This window comes from Podarcis tiliguerta, assembly GCF_965153285.1.
Source record: "Podarcis tiliguerta genome assembly, chromosome: 3".
NCBI lineage: Eukaryota > Metazoa > Chordata > Lepidosauria > Squamata > Lacertidae > Podarcis > Podarcis tiliguerta.
In genome coordinates, this window is record NC_139536.1 from 105,986,411 (window position 1) to 106,001,693 (window position 15,283).

The following is a 15,283-nucleotide window of genomic DNA, read 5'->3' on the forward strand; positions in this document are numbered from 1 at the left end:
GTGGCTTTCAAGAAAGTAGCAGAAAGAAGAAATTCCAAAGAAATTTCCCTAGTAGGGTGGGTTTACTGTACTTTTGTAGATTGAAGTGGCAGAATTTTTGTTTCTTTTAATTTCCTTGAAAAAAGTAAAGCCTTGCTCAATGGCAAACCCCCTCTGAGTGTAATTGCCAGTGGGGATCAGATGGATAAGGATTCATTAAATGGGTGAAGAGAGGAGGGTCTGAATCAAATCCTCGCCCCCCCCCCCGCTTATAATAAAAAGGTAAAGGGACCCCTGACCATTAGGTCCAGTCGTGACCGACTCTGGGGTTGCGCGCTCATCTCGCTTTATTGGCCGAGGGAGCCGGCGTACAGCTTCTGGGTCATGTGGCCAGCATGACTAAGCCGCTTCTGGCGAACCAGAGCAGTACACGGAAACGCCATTTACCTTCCCACTGGAGTGGTACATATTTATCTACTTTTACTTTGATGTGCTTTCGAACTGCTAGGTGGGCAGGAGAAGGGACCAAGCAACGGGAGCTCACCCCGTCACAGGGATTCGAACCGCCGACCTTCTGATCAGCAAGTCCTAGGCTCTGTGGTTTAACCCACAGTGCCACCTGCGTCCTGCCACTTATAATACTAGCTTGTTAAAAAAGCAGCAGCAGTCAATATGAGGGATGCGTCAAGTTCCCTTTTCCTTTGCCAGACTAGCACAGAAGAAGTCAGGTCATCAGCCTTGAACGATTTTTTTTTTTTTTTTTAGTTTAAAAAAGATGGAGAGGGAGAAAAGGCCCAAAGGAAAATTCTAGGCCACTTCATCCTATAGAATACAACGAGCTCCTCCAAAGACAAATTCTGAGAAATTTCTCCTACCTTTTCCCATTTTAAAGACTTGAGTCTTATCCTTCCCTTCACTTCCTCAGTTATTGAGGGCTTTGTTTCGTGCTCAGGGGTGGGGCTATTGTTTTAGCAGTGAAACAGCACAGGCAATGAGTTTATGTGTAGAACCTGGAGAGTCATTCATTTCTGACTCTCAGCTAGACCCCAATCTGGGCAAACCTGTGCTCTCTGCTCCTCCTGAATAGCCTCTTTTGTAGCTAAGCTGAGCAAAGCAGTGCAAAGTTTTAAGGAACTGCTCTTCAAGAGAAGAAAAAAGGACAAACACTTCTCAAAGTTCTGTTACTCAAGCAACATTGCTGAATGGATGTCATGTTGTCATCAGCTACTTATCCTTCTATGGAACAAAGGAGCTATTTCTCAGCTGGGAAGAAGTAGGGACCAGAAGAAACGTACCAATGTCCCCACTGTGGAAGGACATGTGGATCCAGAATTGGCCTCCACAGTCACTTACAGACTCATTGTTAAAACCATGTTTATGGAAGACAATCTTACTCGGCTATGAGTGATCGCCAAAGAAGAACAAGAAGATAGCATGGAAATATTTGTGAGAACATCATCTATCAATTAGCAGCCAATTTTGAAAGGACACTTTCTCCCCCAGCCACATTCTACTTCTCTGTGTGTGTGTGTGCAAGACTGTTGGAATTCTCTTGTTGAAGGGCTGTGCTATGTGTGAGAGAAAAGGAGCTATTAGTCCAAAGCTTGAAATCCTATATTATGATCTGAAATAATGAGGCTATCCTTCTTGGGGTACAGACATGGAGAAATGAGGCCTTGCTCTAACAGACTTCAGGAATGGTGTCCTGGTGATGCTAAAAGACAGCACAAGCTTCTGAATGGATGCTAACAAGTGAAGAACCAAGAAAAGAAAAATTGGTTATGGTTTGACATAAAAAGAAAGATGCTGCTGTCATGGAAACGGACTGCAGGGAGTTGGACACAGTGGCAGAAAGCAGGCAAGAATCACGAGCTTTGCCTTACTTGGCACAAAGGTTGAGGTTGAGCAATATTGAAGCAGCAATAGTGAGGATTTGCCTGTATTGATTCCCTCCATTAGAGGTGCTCAGCTGGCCTGCTGTGGAATAATTCTGCCCCTGAGGCATATTCTGAATATCCTGAGGCATATTCAAAGTTTGTCAAGAGTTTCACTTGCAAGGATTTTTTTTTAAGGTGTTTTAGAGTGACAACAGTGGGACACAGGTGGCGCTGTGGGTAAAACCTCAGCACCTAGGACTTGCCGATCGCATGGTCGGCGGTTCGAATCCCCGCGGCGGGGTGCGCTCCCGTCGTTTGGTCCCAGCGCCTGCCAACCTAGCAGTTCGAAAGCACCCCCGGGTGCAAGTAGATAAATAGGGACTGCTTACCAGTGGGAAGGTAAACGGCGTTCTGTGTGCTGCACTGGCTTGCCAGATGCAGCTTGTCACGCTGGCCACGTGACCCGGAAGTGTCTGCGGACAGCGCTGGCCCCCGGCCTCTTGAGTGAGATGGGCGCACAACCCTAGAGTCTGGCAAGACTGGCCCGTATGGGCAGGGGTACCTTTACCTTTACTAGAGTGACAACAAAGAGATGTCCTAATACATGCTGGTCCCCTTCAATTTTCTGTGTAACATGTGCAATATGTAAATAATTAAATTTGCATGTGAGCATTAGGAATCAAGCCATAAATGGCACTCCTTTATTAAGGTGACCATTTGAAGAGGTCTTCAGATCTGTCTGCCAGACCACTGTCTGGAAAATAAAGTAGCTTCGTACAATACAAAATCTGGGCATCCCTGTCCAACAAAGTGTACCATATGTTTTTTGAAGAAGTCGAGGATAGCTATGACTATCAGAACTAGTGGCTTGCATTTGGATTATGCAGAGGATATTTGTGTCTATGTGTGTTTAAAAGTGGTAGTAGTTTTGTAACGTGCTTCCCCACTTTTAAAAAACAATATATTGCAGGGAAAGTGTTTGTTTACCGGCTCCAGGAGAGGAGGGCTCAAACCCGCTGGAAGCATCGCTACACGCATTTGAAGCTTGTTCAGACAGTTTTTTCCTCCCACTGCCATCCGCAGACTTCTGGGACTTCTTTTTATTCTTCACCAGAATTTTGTACATCAGGTCTGCCGGGCTTGGAAGAGGAACGCCACGTTCAAGCTGAGAAAGGAAAAGAAACTGGCAGTAAAGCTGTGTCTTTTCGAAGCATGATTTCCACACGTCGGGAGACATTTGGGCACCTGAGGCCAACCACAAAATGGCATCGCCCACCCCAGGAAAGAAGAGGCGAGGGAAATCTACATTGTGAACAGGGGGTGGGGAGAAGGAAATCAAATCAACCTTACCCTATAGTTGAAGTGGGAATAAAAGGCTGCCATGGGGAGGGGGGGACAGACCCGCTCTGAATCATGGCAGGTGGATACAGAGCCCAGGAGACCCCAGAGGGCAGCCCCCACCATTTCCTATCTCAGAGTGGGAAGAGATCAGCAGTGCCTCCTATCTGCCAAGAGGCCATAGCTGTCAATGTTTCCCATTTTTAAAGGGAAATTCTCTTATTCTGAATAGGATTCCTCGCAAGAAAAGGGAAAAGTTGACAGCTACGCAAGAGGCCACTGCGGAGGTGGCATGGGGGCGGGGCCTGCCAAGGAGGCAGAAGATGCAGCCACTGAAAAGCATGCCACAGCCATCACTGCCACTGCGGCAGCAGAAGTGGCCAATGCATTCCTTCGAGGCTGGATCGGCTGCCCGAGGCAGCAGCTGCACCTTGATGTTATAATATTTTGCCCTTTGTAAGGCTTCACTCATATTCGTTTCGCAGGGGCCTTAAAGCACACCTTGTATCCATATGGCCCTGCTTCTTCCTTTTGCCAGAGGTCAGCAACCTTTTTCAGCCGTGGGCCGGTCCACCATCCCTCAGACCATGTGCTGGGCTGGACTATATTTTTTTTTGGGGGGGGGGGTGAACGAATTCCTATGCCCCACAAATAACCCAGAGATGCATTTTTTTAAAAAGCACACATTCTACTCATGTAAAAATGCTAGGCAGACCCCACAAATAACCCAGAGATGCATTTTAAACAAAAGGACACATTCTACTCATGTAAAAACATGCTGATTCCTGGACCGTCTGCGGGCCGGACTGAGAATGCAATTGGGCCACATCCAGCCCACGGGTCTTAGGTTGCCTAACCCTGGCCTAGACACACCCTCTTCGTCTGCCTGCGGCAAGGGACAGCTCTGCCAGTTGATTTGTCAATATGCCAACTTTTTGTTACGGCTGAGGAACGCTCACGTCCAACGTTTCTTGATTTCAGGAGGCTTCCTGTGTCCCAGTTAGGAAAACAACTACCTGGGGATTTCCCCCCACATAGAAGAAGCACTGCACTTATGGGGAAATGTGTGCATGACAGAGTACAATTACCTTACTCAGTTGCAAGTTCAGGTAATACCCCCTCCCCATATGTGGTGGGCTGGCACACAATACTCTGTGCACATCTGTGAAGCCACTAACCTCTTCCTTGGCAAGGATGTCATTTCCTTGCTTCACATGCAAGATGTTCAGGGATCTGTGGCAGCCCTTGTAATCAATATACCTGAAGGAGGATCTCTACCCCCATCGTTCTGCCCGGACACTGAGGTCCAGCGCTGAGGGCCTTCTAATGGTTCCCTCACTGCGAGAAGTGAAGTTACAGGGAACCAGGCAGAGGACCTTCTTGGTAGTGGCACCCGCTCTGTGGAACACCCTCCCGTCAGATGTCAAGGAAATAAACAACTACAGTCACACCTTGGTTTTCGAGCAGCTTAGTTCACGAACAACTCAGAACTTGAATGTCGCAAACTCGGAAGTAGGTATTCCAGCTTGCGAACTTTGCCTTGGAAGCCGAACATCCAGCGCGGCTTCCGATTGGCTGCAGGATGCTCCTGCAGCCAATCGGAATCCTCACCTTGGTTTCCAAACGTTTCGGAAATCAAACAGACTTCCAGAATGTATTCTGTTCGGAAACCAAGGTATGACTGTATCTGACTTTTAGAAGACATCTGAAGGCAGCCCTGTTGAGGGAAGTTTTTAATGTTTGATGTTTTATCATGTTTTTAATATTCTGTTGGGAGCTGCCCAGAGTGGCTGGGGAAACCCAGCCAAATGGGCGGGGTATAAATAATAAGTTGTTGCTGTTGTTGTTGTCATCGTCAGAGTGGACTCTGCAACCACGTGATTAATTTCTTTCACAATAGTGCAAGTAATGCACTTGTGGATGCTATGATTCTCTTGACTTTATATGGTACAAAGCTAGACAGCTGTTGTGGTGACTCTTTTAAAACTACACTTGGGCATCTTTGCCAAACATCTTACAAAATACAATGTATGATATAGCACCTTACCACACCCACTATATCGTGCAAAATAAAGAAGAGTCTATTTAGAGGTGCTATATGAAAGCAACGGAAAATTCAAAATTGTAAATCAATACTTTATATTTTTACTGCTACATCTTCTTCTTTTACCAAAGAGGACTAACTTACTGGATATTTTTCCAGTGGCTCCATCAACAAGGCATCACCAAATATTAATCTGCAATATTCTGCCATTTTTGCCTGTTGCTTGGGGCTGAAAAGGGAAGAAAACGGGGAATTAAGTGAGGGTTATTCATAGCATCGGAAGTGCCAGTAATGGAAAATTTAATATCCTTTAACGAGAGGAAGAGGCATAATTTTTTGAACCTATCCTCCTAAATTATTCTCACTGATATGGAGTCATTACACGATTATTCCGAATCTTGTGACAGTTCTTTTCACATACACTTTTACAGTAAAGATACAATAAATGTTCTCAGACATCTGCAGTGGTAAACTGAAAAAGCTGAACCTGCCTCACATACAGGCAACTAATATGTGCTTAAGAAAATGCAGAAAATGAATGTGACATTTGCACGCTGTTAAACATAAATATCTTTATTCTACTCCTGTATGTAGGTTTGTGGTTCCTGCCTTAGGTTTCAGAGTTTTCTCGGTTTCACATTGCTGCTCATGGTCAAGACTAGAAAGCAGGCATAGAATAAATGTTGAAGTTTTCCTCCAAATTTCCCAGTTCTTGCCACCTTCTTTTCCCTGTGCCCTGAGGCTACTTGGGGTGCTTTGCAACAGTTGTTGGGATTATGAGCAATATTAACTGAAATATCCTTGTACTCATTGAGAAACTCGATGCAAACTGGAAATATAATTTAAATGTACATGCATTTTTAATGGCAAAAGCTTGCCCAACAGTATTGTGTGTGTACTGAGGGTTGCACATTAAATGTAATTTTTGGCTGAGAGCAAATGTTCAGAGTCCATCTGCAAAGCAAATAACACTCTGAATCTCTGTACCATCAGAAAAGCTCCTGGAGGAAGCAGTTTCAATTATGGTTTGAGCTTGTGGGTGAGAAATTGTTTTATTAGACACTGAACTCATCTCAAATTAATTTCAGCAGATGAGATATTATTTCTAAGCCCTAGAAGGGGTACCAGAACCACCAATGATCTGGCTGGCTTTTTGTCTCCAGGCCCTTTTATTACAGGTTTCCATAAAAGAGCAGAAAATAACAATTATATCTGCTTTCCAATAAGTTTTGCTCATACATTTCATCCAAAAGTTTTGGCGAAAGACTGATATATAGTGCCACTAGCATTGTTCTGTGTTTGTACATTTCTTGATTCTGGCATTTCAACAACAATGGTGATTTTTCAAACATGTCTGCTACTTAGGAGAAACCTGTTCATTTATTCTAACTGTTGGCTAACTCATGGTCCCACTAAGCTACAGGAAGTGGCTTGAGAGACCCTGGACCTTTGATTGGGAGGGTAGAGGTGCTGTCTGCTTTTTAGAGATCTCCTCTATAGAGCAGGCAGAGACATCTTTTATCCCCAATCTTAGCACTAAGCACCACGGGGCTATGATCTGAGATAAAGTTGTCTGCCTGCTCTTTAAAAGGCAAGGTTTCCAGAAATCTGTTTGAAAATGGGCTGTCAAGTGGATTTCCTTCTGTCTACCTGTTTGACCCCCATCGAGGCACATACACCTGCTATGAGTGCTTTCTTTTAAATGTGCAGATATCATGCAAAAATAAATACATAAATTGCTTTGCAATATGCATATTATATAGTCGCTGATTTAAAATTGCCACTGTTGCTCTCCTCCCCTGACATGTTTGCTGATTTTGTGCGTGTCTAAGTCGCTAGAGCTAACCTATATGGACAAAGACTGCAAATCTAACCCTATGTTCATCTGAGGAATGTTGGAGGGTGTGCGTATGGGATCAGGGTACACGTATGTAGTCCGTGGGTATCTGTGTTTTACGTGCAGTGTCTGTGTGTATATATACACTGGCTATGGTCCCCATTGGCATTTGGTCCTTGGAGGGGTAGTTGACTGGCAACAGGGCCCTTGAAGATGCTCTTCAAGCATGCTGAAAAGTGGTTTGGGCACACATTCTCTGCAAAGAAATATGGAATGAAGCATACTCATATCCAAACCACTTCCACCACATTTTGGAATGCCAGTGTTTCTTCACCACGAACTTCAATCGTTCAGCAGCATCAACGAGACCTACGCAGGCTAATATTTATTCTGCAATATTGCTTATGAAAATATTTTGGCTACTTACGAATCCACGTGATTTTCAAAAGAGAGAAGGATCGGGAAAGGAGACGTCTTAAATGCACATTCAGCAATAGCTTCTATTACTTCCTATGGGAGATGGCAGAGAAGAAGGAAGAAGAACAGGCAATGAGGATTTCTTCTTTTTAAAGAACACATTTCTCTTTCCGGTTGTTTTTTTTAAAAAACGATTTAACACACAAACATAAGCAGTTTGATAACTTCTAAGGCACAAAGCCATGCTTTCTCATGTTCTGAAAAACTTTAAAAGAGTTGAGGAAGCCCCACTAGCAATTAAGTTATTCTAAGCTTGATTTACTTTATCGTCGTCAGAATCTCTCCTTCCACTATTACATCTGCTGCCTGAGGGAGAAAAAACAAAAGCCTGCATGGAAGAGTCTGTCTTTGTAGGGCCCGACTGTATACCTAAAGCTATGCCTTTTATGGATCATTTTGCATAATTAAAATAGTCACATATTGCCTGACAGCCTTTTTTTTTTTACAGGCTTTCTTTCCACAAAACTCTGTTATTTAGCTTAACACATTTCAGGCTTGTTGCGTGTCGAGGTCCCCAGGGCCACCCCAATAAGTCACACATCACACAGAATTTTTGTTTAAGATTTTTGGCAAATTTTGGCCAAACAACTTTATTGAAATACAAATTTGTGAGTGGTTGCTTAGGCATTGGTTGCGACTATCTGCCCTTCCGCACACTGCGAAAGTCAGAATAGGGGAATACACTTGGGGGTTATGCGGAGCAGGGAACCTGCCCTCACCCCAAATGCAACCAGGAGCTCATTGCTATGGCCCGAGCCCCCTTGACAGAGTGGACAAGCAATAGTTAGCCCCCAATTCCTTTAACGGAATCCCTTGCAGCAGCAGCATTAGAGGGGCAGGCACTCAACCTACCAAGGGCAGGCACTCAACCACTTCCCCTCAACCAACCAAACCATAAACCAATGCCTAACCGCAACCTTACAAGTTGTGATAATTTGCAATGCAGTAGGCAAAAACCAAATGGCCCCAGCCAATCAGCCAGATGGACAAAATTCCTACCAGGCCCCTGCCCCAAGAGCAGACAACCCCATGACAGGCATAGCAAGGTCAAAGCGAACAACCCTAATTCTAGGGAGGGGGGGGACGGGCAATCCGATGCACGGTCGAAAAGAGGAAGCCCTAGCCTCGTGCAAGGAGTTTTAGCATTTCTGGCTGTCAATCAACAAATGGCAACATTAACTTCTTCCCAACAACAAGGGAAGCCCCAATCGCATCAGTGGCCAACGAACAATTAGCCCGCCCCCAACTTTGGAGTGTCCTGGAGGCCCCCACCGCAACATGTGCTCTCCATGAAGGAGAACACGCTTTTCTGATGTGGGGAAACCTTAGATGTGACAGAGAGCACATATTGCAGGGAGTCAAATAAGGGTAAGCATTTGGAACATTTCCTAAAAGCTGACTGAGGTTAGCATCTGTTTATCTAACAGAAGTTAGAAGTTTATCTAACACTTCAGAAGGATATGGGTCTAGGCTATCTTGGTTACGCCAAACTGGTCTATCGCTATGGTCCTATTTGATTCCCTACACGATTAGACTCACATGATGGAGAGTAGGGATGGCGGTCACTCGTCATGTTCTCCCTATCATGTTCCTGCATCTGCCACTGCCTCTCTTGTGCATTAGAAGGGAACTTAAAAATGGTAAGCATAATGCTGGTGGTCAACACAAGGTGTTCAAAGACCCACTCAAGGCAAATCTTAAAAAAAATGTAGTATAAACACTGACAACTGGGAAACACTGCCCTGCAAGTGCTCCAATTGGAGAACAGCCTTTACCAAAGGTGTCATGGACTTTGAAGATGCTCGAACTCAGGATGAAAGGGAGAAATGTACTAAGAGGAAGGCATGCTTGGCAAACCCTCACCGTGATCAACTCCTGCCCGGAAACCTATGTCCCCACTGTGGAAGAATGTGTGGATCCAGAATTGGCCACCACAATCACTTACAGATTCACTGTTAAAACTGTGTTTATGGAAGACAATCTTACTTGGCTTTGAGTGATTGCCAAAGAAGAGAAGGGGAAACATCTGGAGCTTGGTGTGTACCCATGTACGCAAGTACAAGAGACAGGTCCCCTTATATTTCACTATTAACATAAAAGGTAAAGGGACTCTGACAATTAGGTCTAGTTGTGGCCGACTCTGGGGTTGTGCGCTCAACTCGCTCTATAGGCCGAGGGAGCCGGCGTACAGCTTCCGGGTCATGTGGCCAGCATGACTAAGCTGCTTCTGGCGAACCAGAGCAGGGCATGGAAACACCATTTACCTTCCCGCCGGAGCGGTACCTATTTATCTACTTGCACTTTGCAGTGCTTTCGAACTGTTAACATACTTCTTCTTAATTGTATTTCAGTTCAACTTTGATAAAATACATATTTCGTTATGTGCAAATGGCTTTAGATACCTATTAGGTCCATAAATTAACATATAGCATATACACAACACAAAAAAAACAGCAACAATTTGCTGTTGACAAAGGCCAGCTGGACATATAGAGAGACCCATTACCTTCAGTAGCTTAGGGCCTCATCAAACCTAAATCTGGCCTTGCTTCCATCCTCCAATATGTGATGGGGAAAGGCACAGAGATGTGGTGGAATATTTCACCACTTTCCCTCCTGCGGGAACTGAATGGTGAAATAGGGCTTATGGCTTTGCCCAAAAGCTAACCATTTCAAATGCAGCACAGAAGCAAATCCATATGAGACATGTTTTGAGTTGACTGTCTCTCAGGCAAGGGTCTCGTGGCATAACCAAGGCTTGCATCCATAGCTGTCAACGTTTCCCATTTTTTAATGGAAATTCCCTTATTCCAAATAGGATTCCTCACAACAAAAGGGAAAAGTTGACAGCTATGTTTGCATCTGAGGCATCACTGCCTGAAAATATATTGCTATGAATGTGTCTCCATCAAGAAAGGGAAGAAAAAGGTCAAGCTACACAAAAATCAAGGGACACGGGTGACGCTGTGGGTTAAACCACAGAGCCTAGGACTTGCCGATCAGAAGGTCGGCGGTTCGAATCCCCGCAACGGGGTGAGCTCCCGTTGCTCAGTCCCTGCTCCTGCCAACCTAGCAGTTCGAAAGCACGTCAAAGTGCAAGTAGATAAATAGGTACCACTCTGGCAGGAAGGTAAACGGCGTTTCCGTGCGCTGCTCTGGTTCGCCAGAAGCGGCTTAGTCATGCTGGCCACATGACCCGGAAGCCATACACTGGCTCCCTCGGCCAATAAAGCAAGATGAGCGCCGCAACCCCAGAGTCGGCCATGACTGGACCTAATGGTCCCTTTACCTTTTTACACAAAAATCAGATTTTGATGGGGGGCGGGATAGCTGACCTGGCAATACAAATTACACCCATCTTGGTAAAACCGTTGTATGTTACAATGAAGTTTGGAAATGAATTCACGGCTCTTTAGATCTCAGCCTCCCATATTTACTCAGTTGTGGCATAAAGAAAGAATTAGGGGAGTCAAATTGCAACACAGTGAGATCAATTTACTTTTGTGCCTCCGAACATGTCAAATCTATTTGTTGGAGGCAGGGGGAAATGACAGGCCTGTTACATGGAGAACAGCCATGGTCCAAGTATGTGCTGATTTAATGACTTTGCACCCATCAGCTACTGAGAATTCAAAATTCATTCACACACAGGACATGTTATTTCTCAACAAGAGTGTGTTGTCAAACTGAACAGCAAAGTGACAACAATATTTTTAAACTGATGTTCATGCTAGCGTCATCAGAAGTGTAACTAGTTTAGTCACAACATCCTGACGATCTTCACAGATTGCAGAGAAATAGGCCATTCTCAGTCCCCTCCCCCCCAAAGATAACCAATAACAATGAGAGAGGTGAGGCCTCAAACTGGTGCTCAAAACATCTGAGTTTATGAGGATGTGTAATGTGCCAGACACTTTAACATTAGTCTCTCTCAGAAGCTCTATGACACAAACACATTTTAAAAGTCTTGGATTGCTAAATTAAATTATGAAACTGAATCAATAAATAAAAACATGAGACCGAAGATATCACAAGGAGATAAATGCCCCAATAATATATTTTATTTTTCTTTACAATCCTTATATCCCGCAAACCTTCAGCACGTAAATAACAGGGTACTTAGCAATACAATGGATGTGGGGAGCCTGTAGTCACCCAGATGTTCTCCAGATGTTCCTGAACTTCAGCACCCATCAGCATGGTCAATGGTCAGAGGTTGAAGGGGGCTGTAGTCTAGCAACATCTGGGGATATCACATTCTGATAATATAGGCATTATATATACACAGTCTGTTAAGTTGTGGGTGAACATATCAGATGACACAGCGAATCTTCAGACAGCTCCTGTTTATTCACAGGCCAGAACAGAACTGAACTGAAGGGTTCAGCCAGCCTGCTTCTATAGAGCTCAACTACAAAGCAACAGTAACAACTTTCTGTAACTATCCAATCACTGAACGTCACTTTCAATTCCTTATTTGCATATGCGGACCTGAGTGAAAACTATCTACAGTATCCCCCTGCTGGCCCAGGGTGAGAACTTCAGTACATAACACAGTCCACTTTGAAATCATTCATGGAAAACAGTAACAAGGTTAAATTACTGCAATACATTATACATAGGGCTACCTCTAAGTGTGGGGATGATTAGGGAGGCAGGAATAAAGATGGTTCAGAAACTTCAGCTAGTGCAGAATTCAGTGGCCAGGTTGCTCACCGGAGCAAGACGGTTTGAGCATACTACACCGATCCTGGTCCAACTGCACTGGGTACCAATTAGTTTCCAGGCCCAGTTCAAAGTGCTGGTTTTGACCTATAAAGCCTTTAACAGGTCAGAACCGCAATACCTCAAGGGCCACCTCTTTCCATATGAACCTATCCAGACACTGAGATCATCTTCTGAGGCCCTTCTTTGTGTGCCTCCTCCTCAAGAGGTCCGGAGGGTGGCAACATGAGAATGGCCTTCTCTGCAGTGGCTCCCCGTCTGTGGAATGCTCTCCCCAGGGAAGTTTGCCTTCATTATACACCTTTATGCACCAGGCAAAATAATCATTTTTAACCAGGCCTTTGGTTGATCTGATTTACATCCTATGCCCTTTTATAAGATGATTATAGGATAGAAAACAGAGGAAGATGGAAAGGAATTGCTGAAACAATTAAAAGAAGTGGAATACAAAAAGGGAGGTGTGAGGAGGTCGTGGAAATAAGTGAATGAAAGATAAGATATCGAAACTGTTGGATGTGTTTGATGTATTTTAAATTGCTTTTGTTTTGTTTTGTCAGTTTAATGTGTCAGTGGTATGTAGTGTTTGTGTATTGTATTGTATTGTATTGTATTGTACTGTATTGTTTTTTTCTTCTTTCTTTTTTTCCTTTTTATTTTATCTCTTCTTTGTAATTGTTGGAAAAGTAATAAATACTATTTTTTAAAAAATACATCCTATGCCCTTTTAAAATGTGTCTATTTTGTTGGGGAGGTGCTATTGGGTTGTTGTTTTATTTTTCTTATGTATTTTATGGTTTTATATCTCGATTTTATTCTATGAATCACCCTGAGACCCCCAGGTATAGGGTGTTATATAAATTCAATAAATAATAAAAATAAAAAGAATTGTAACTAAAAACATTTCATCTACGGCTACCCTTCTTGTGTGGAATAAGATGCTGGGCTAAATGAGCCTTTGGTGTGGTCCAGGAGGGCTCTGCTTAATGTATGAAGGAATAAACAGGAATGCGAGGGAGCAGTCCTGCGCTGCTATGATGGGCACAGTCTCAGCATCTTCGTCCTCACCTGCTCCAACCCTAACTTTGGATGGAGCAGAAGAATCTTTCCAAGTTTAACTGTCCACACTCAGAATCCTCAATGTGAATTATCCCAGTCACACAGGGTTCCTGCCTGTGTGGAGGAGTCTAAATACACTCAGCTGAACAAGAGAAGATTTGCCCTCCAGCCCTTCTTCTTAATGCTTGAAAGTTTGAAGGCTGCAGCCAGTGGGAACGGGGCTGTCTGAGGCAGAGCTGGCATTTGTAACTGTGCTCCTTCCTCCACAAACATCAGATAGATGCAAACACCTCAGCAAGGCTTGAAGTATTTGTTTTAAGGATATAGAAAGTGTGTGGGAAGCATTTTCATGACACTTAGGGTGTTTGCTTTCATACTATATCCTACAGATCACAAGATACTCCATTCTATTCCAACTCCACATAATCCCTAAACCTTTAACACATTTTAAGGCTATTTCCACAGTCTAGGGTTGTTTGTCTGTTTTTCCATGTTGGATTTTCAATAATTCCTAAAAGCACTGTTGTGTAAATCTTGGAAGTACAGTATAACGAAGGAGCAAACTATAAACTGTCTGAAAAGGCATATGAACCAAACAACCATTGTTTCTGGATGGGCAAATAATTACTGACGAATAGTCAGTAACTTGCATGAAAGAAGATCAGCTGACATTACCGCAAAGGGAAGTCTGAAGGGTATAGATAATATGAACTGAGGGGTAGTTAGCTATACATTTCTTGTAACTGTCTCTATCACATTGTTTCAGTTCTTCAGATAATTTTATAAAAAGCTTGAAAGGATTGAAATAGTACACAAGTAAGCACATATTCCATGGTATAACCAGGGCTGGATTTAGGTGTGATAAGGCCCTAAGCTACTGAAGCTAATGGGGCCCTTTATATGGCCAGCTGTCCTTTGTCAACAACAGATTGTTGCTGTTTTGTGTGTGTTGAATATATGCTATATGTTAATTTATGGACCTAATAGGTATCTAAAGCCATTTGCACATAACAAATAGGAGCCTACAAAACACTGTTGCTGTATGTAAGTTTTATTTTATTTGTTTTTTATCTTATATTTTGGAAATGTATATCCAGGTTTTTCCGCTTTAATTTTTTTGGGGGCCCCCAAGAGAGTGGGGCCCTAAGCTATGGCTTGTTTAGCTTATACGTAAATCCGGCACTGCAGTTAACACTAGACAATCATGGTGGAGAGACTTATTTAGATTTTGTAATGACACCATAGTATCATCATAGTTTCCCTATCATGCAACAAAAGTGCCTCCAATCTGTCCATTTAATGTTTTACTTAAAAAGAACAGTAATTTTCAATCCACTACCATAATGTCCCCAGATTAAGTGTTAGCTATTTCACCGTTGTTCCTTGGATGCTAGTCAATATATTATCCAGCACAGATCCTTGTTGACATTAGACGATAATATATCTTGCATTCAGCTCGTGGATCCATTTGAGGCTCTACTGCTGTCCATTTCCTTATAGCTAAATGCAGCATCAGTAGCACTCTTGGAGCATTGAAAAAATGTGTTGAGCATAAAGTATACAGGGGGAGCAGGTGCTTGTGTGGCAGCCCTGCCCTCAATGTTCTCATTTGTGCCTGCTCCAATGCCATCCTTCTCATGTTGAGTTGGGAGGTAGGAAGGTTGAGGGTAAAGATGGTTATAAAGGTAAAGGTACCCCTGCCTGTACGGGCCAGTCTTGACAGACTCTAGGGTTGTGCACTCATCTCACTCTAGAGGCCGGGAGCCAGCGCTGTCCGCAGACACTTCCGGGTCACGTGGCCAGCGTGATGAAGCTGCTCCGGCGAACTGGCACCAGAGCAGCACACGGAACGCCGTTTTCTTCCCGCTATAAAGCGGTCCCTATTTATCTACTTGCACCCGGGGGTGCTTTCGAACTGCTAGGATGGCAGGCGCAGGGACCGAGCAGCGG

The 15,283-nt window shown here is 43.8% G+C and overlaps 1 protein-coding gene across 3 annotated transcripts in view; it reads right to left on the bottom strand.

The window, feature by feature from the left end:
- Positions 1 to 15,283, bottom strand: part of PLCB1 (phospholipase C beta 1) — a 455,632-nt gene that overhangs the window by 107,684 nt on the left and 332,665 nt on the right. For all 3 annotated transcript variants that reach the window (XM_083431904.1, XM_083431905.1, XM_083431906.1), the window contains 3 exons: positions 7,503 to 7,585; positions 5,383 to 5,467; positions 2,844 to 3,021 (listed from right to left, as the gene is read on the bottom strand). In XM_083431904.1, coding sequence (XP_083288030.1) covers positions 2,844 to 3,021; positions 5,383 to 5,467; positions 7,503 to 7,585 — 346 coding nt within the window. The remainder of the gene's footprint in view (positions 1 to 2,843; positions 3,022 to 5,382; positions 5,468 to 7,502; positions 7,586 to 15,283) is intronic.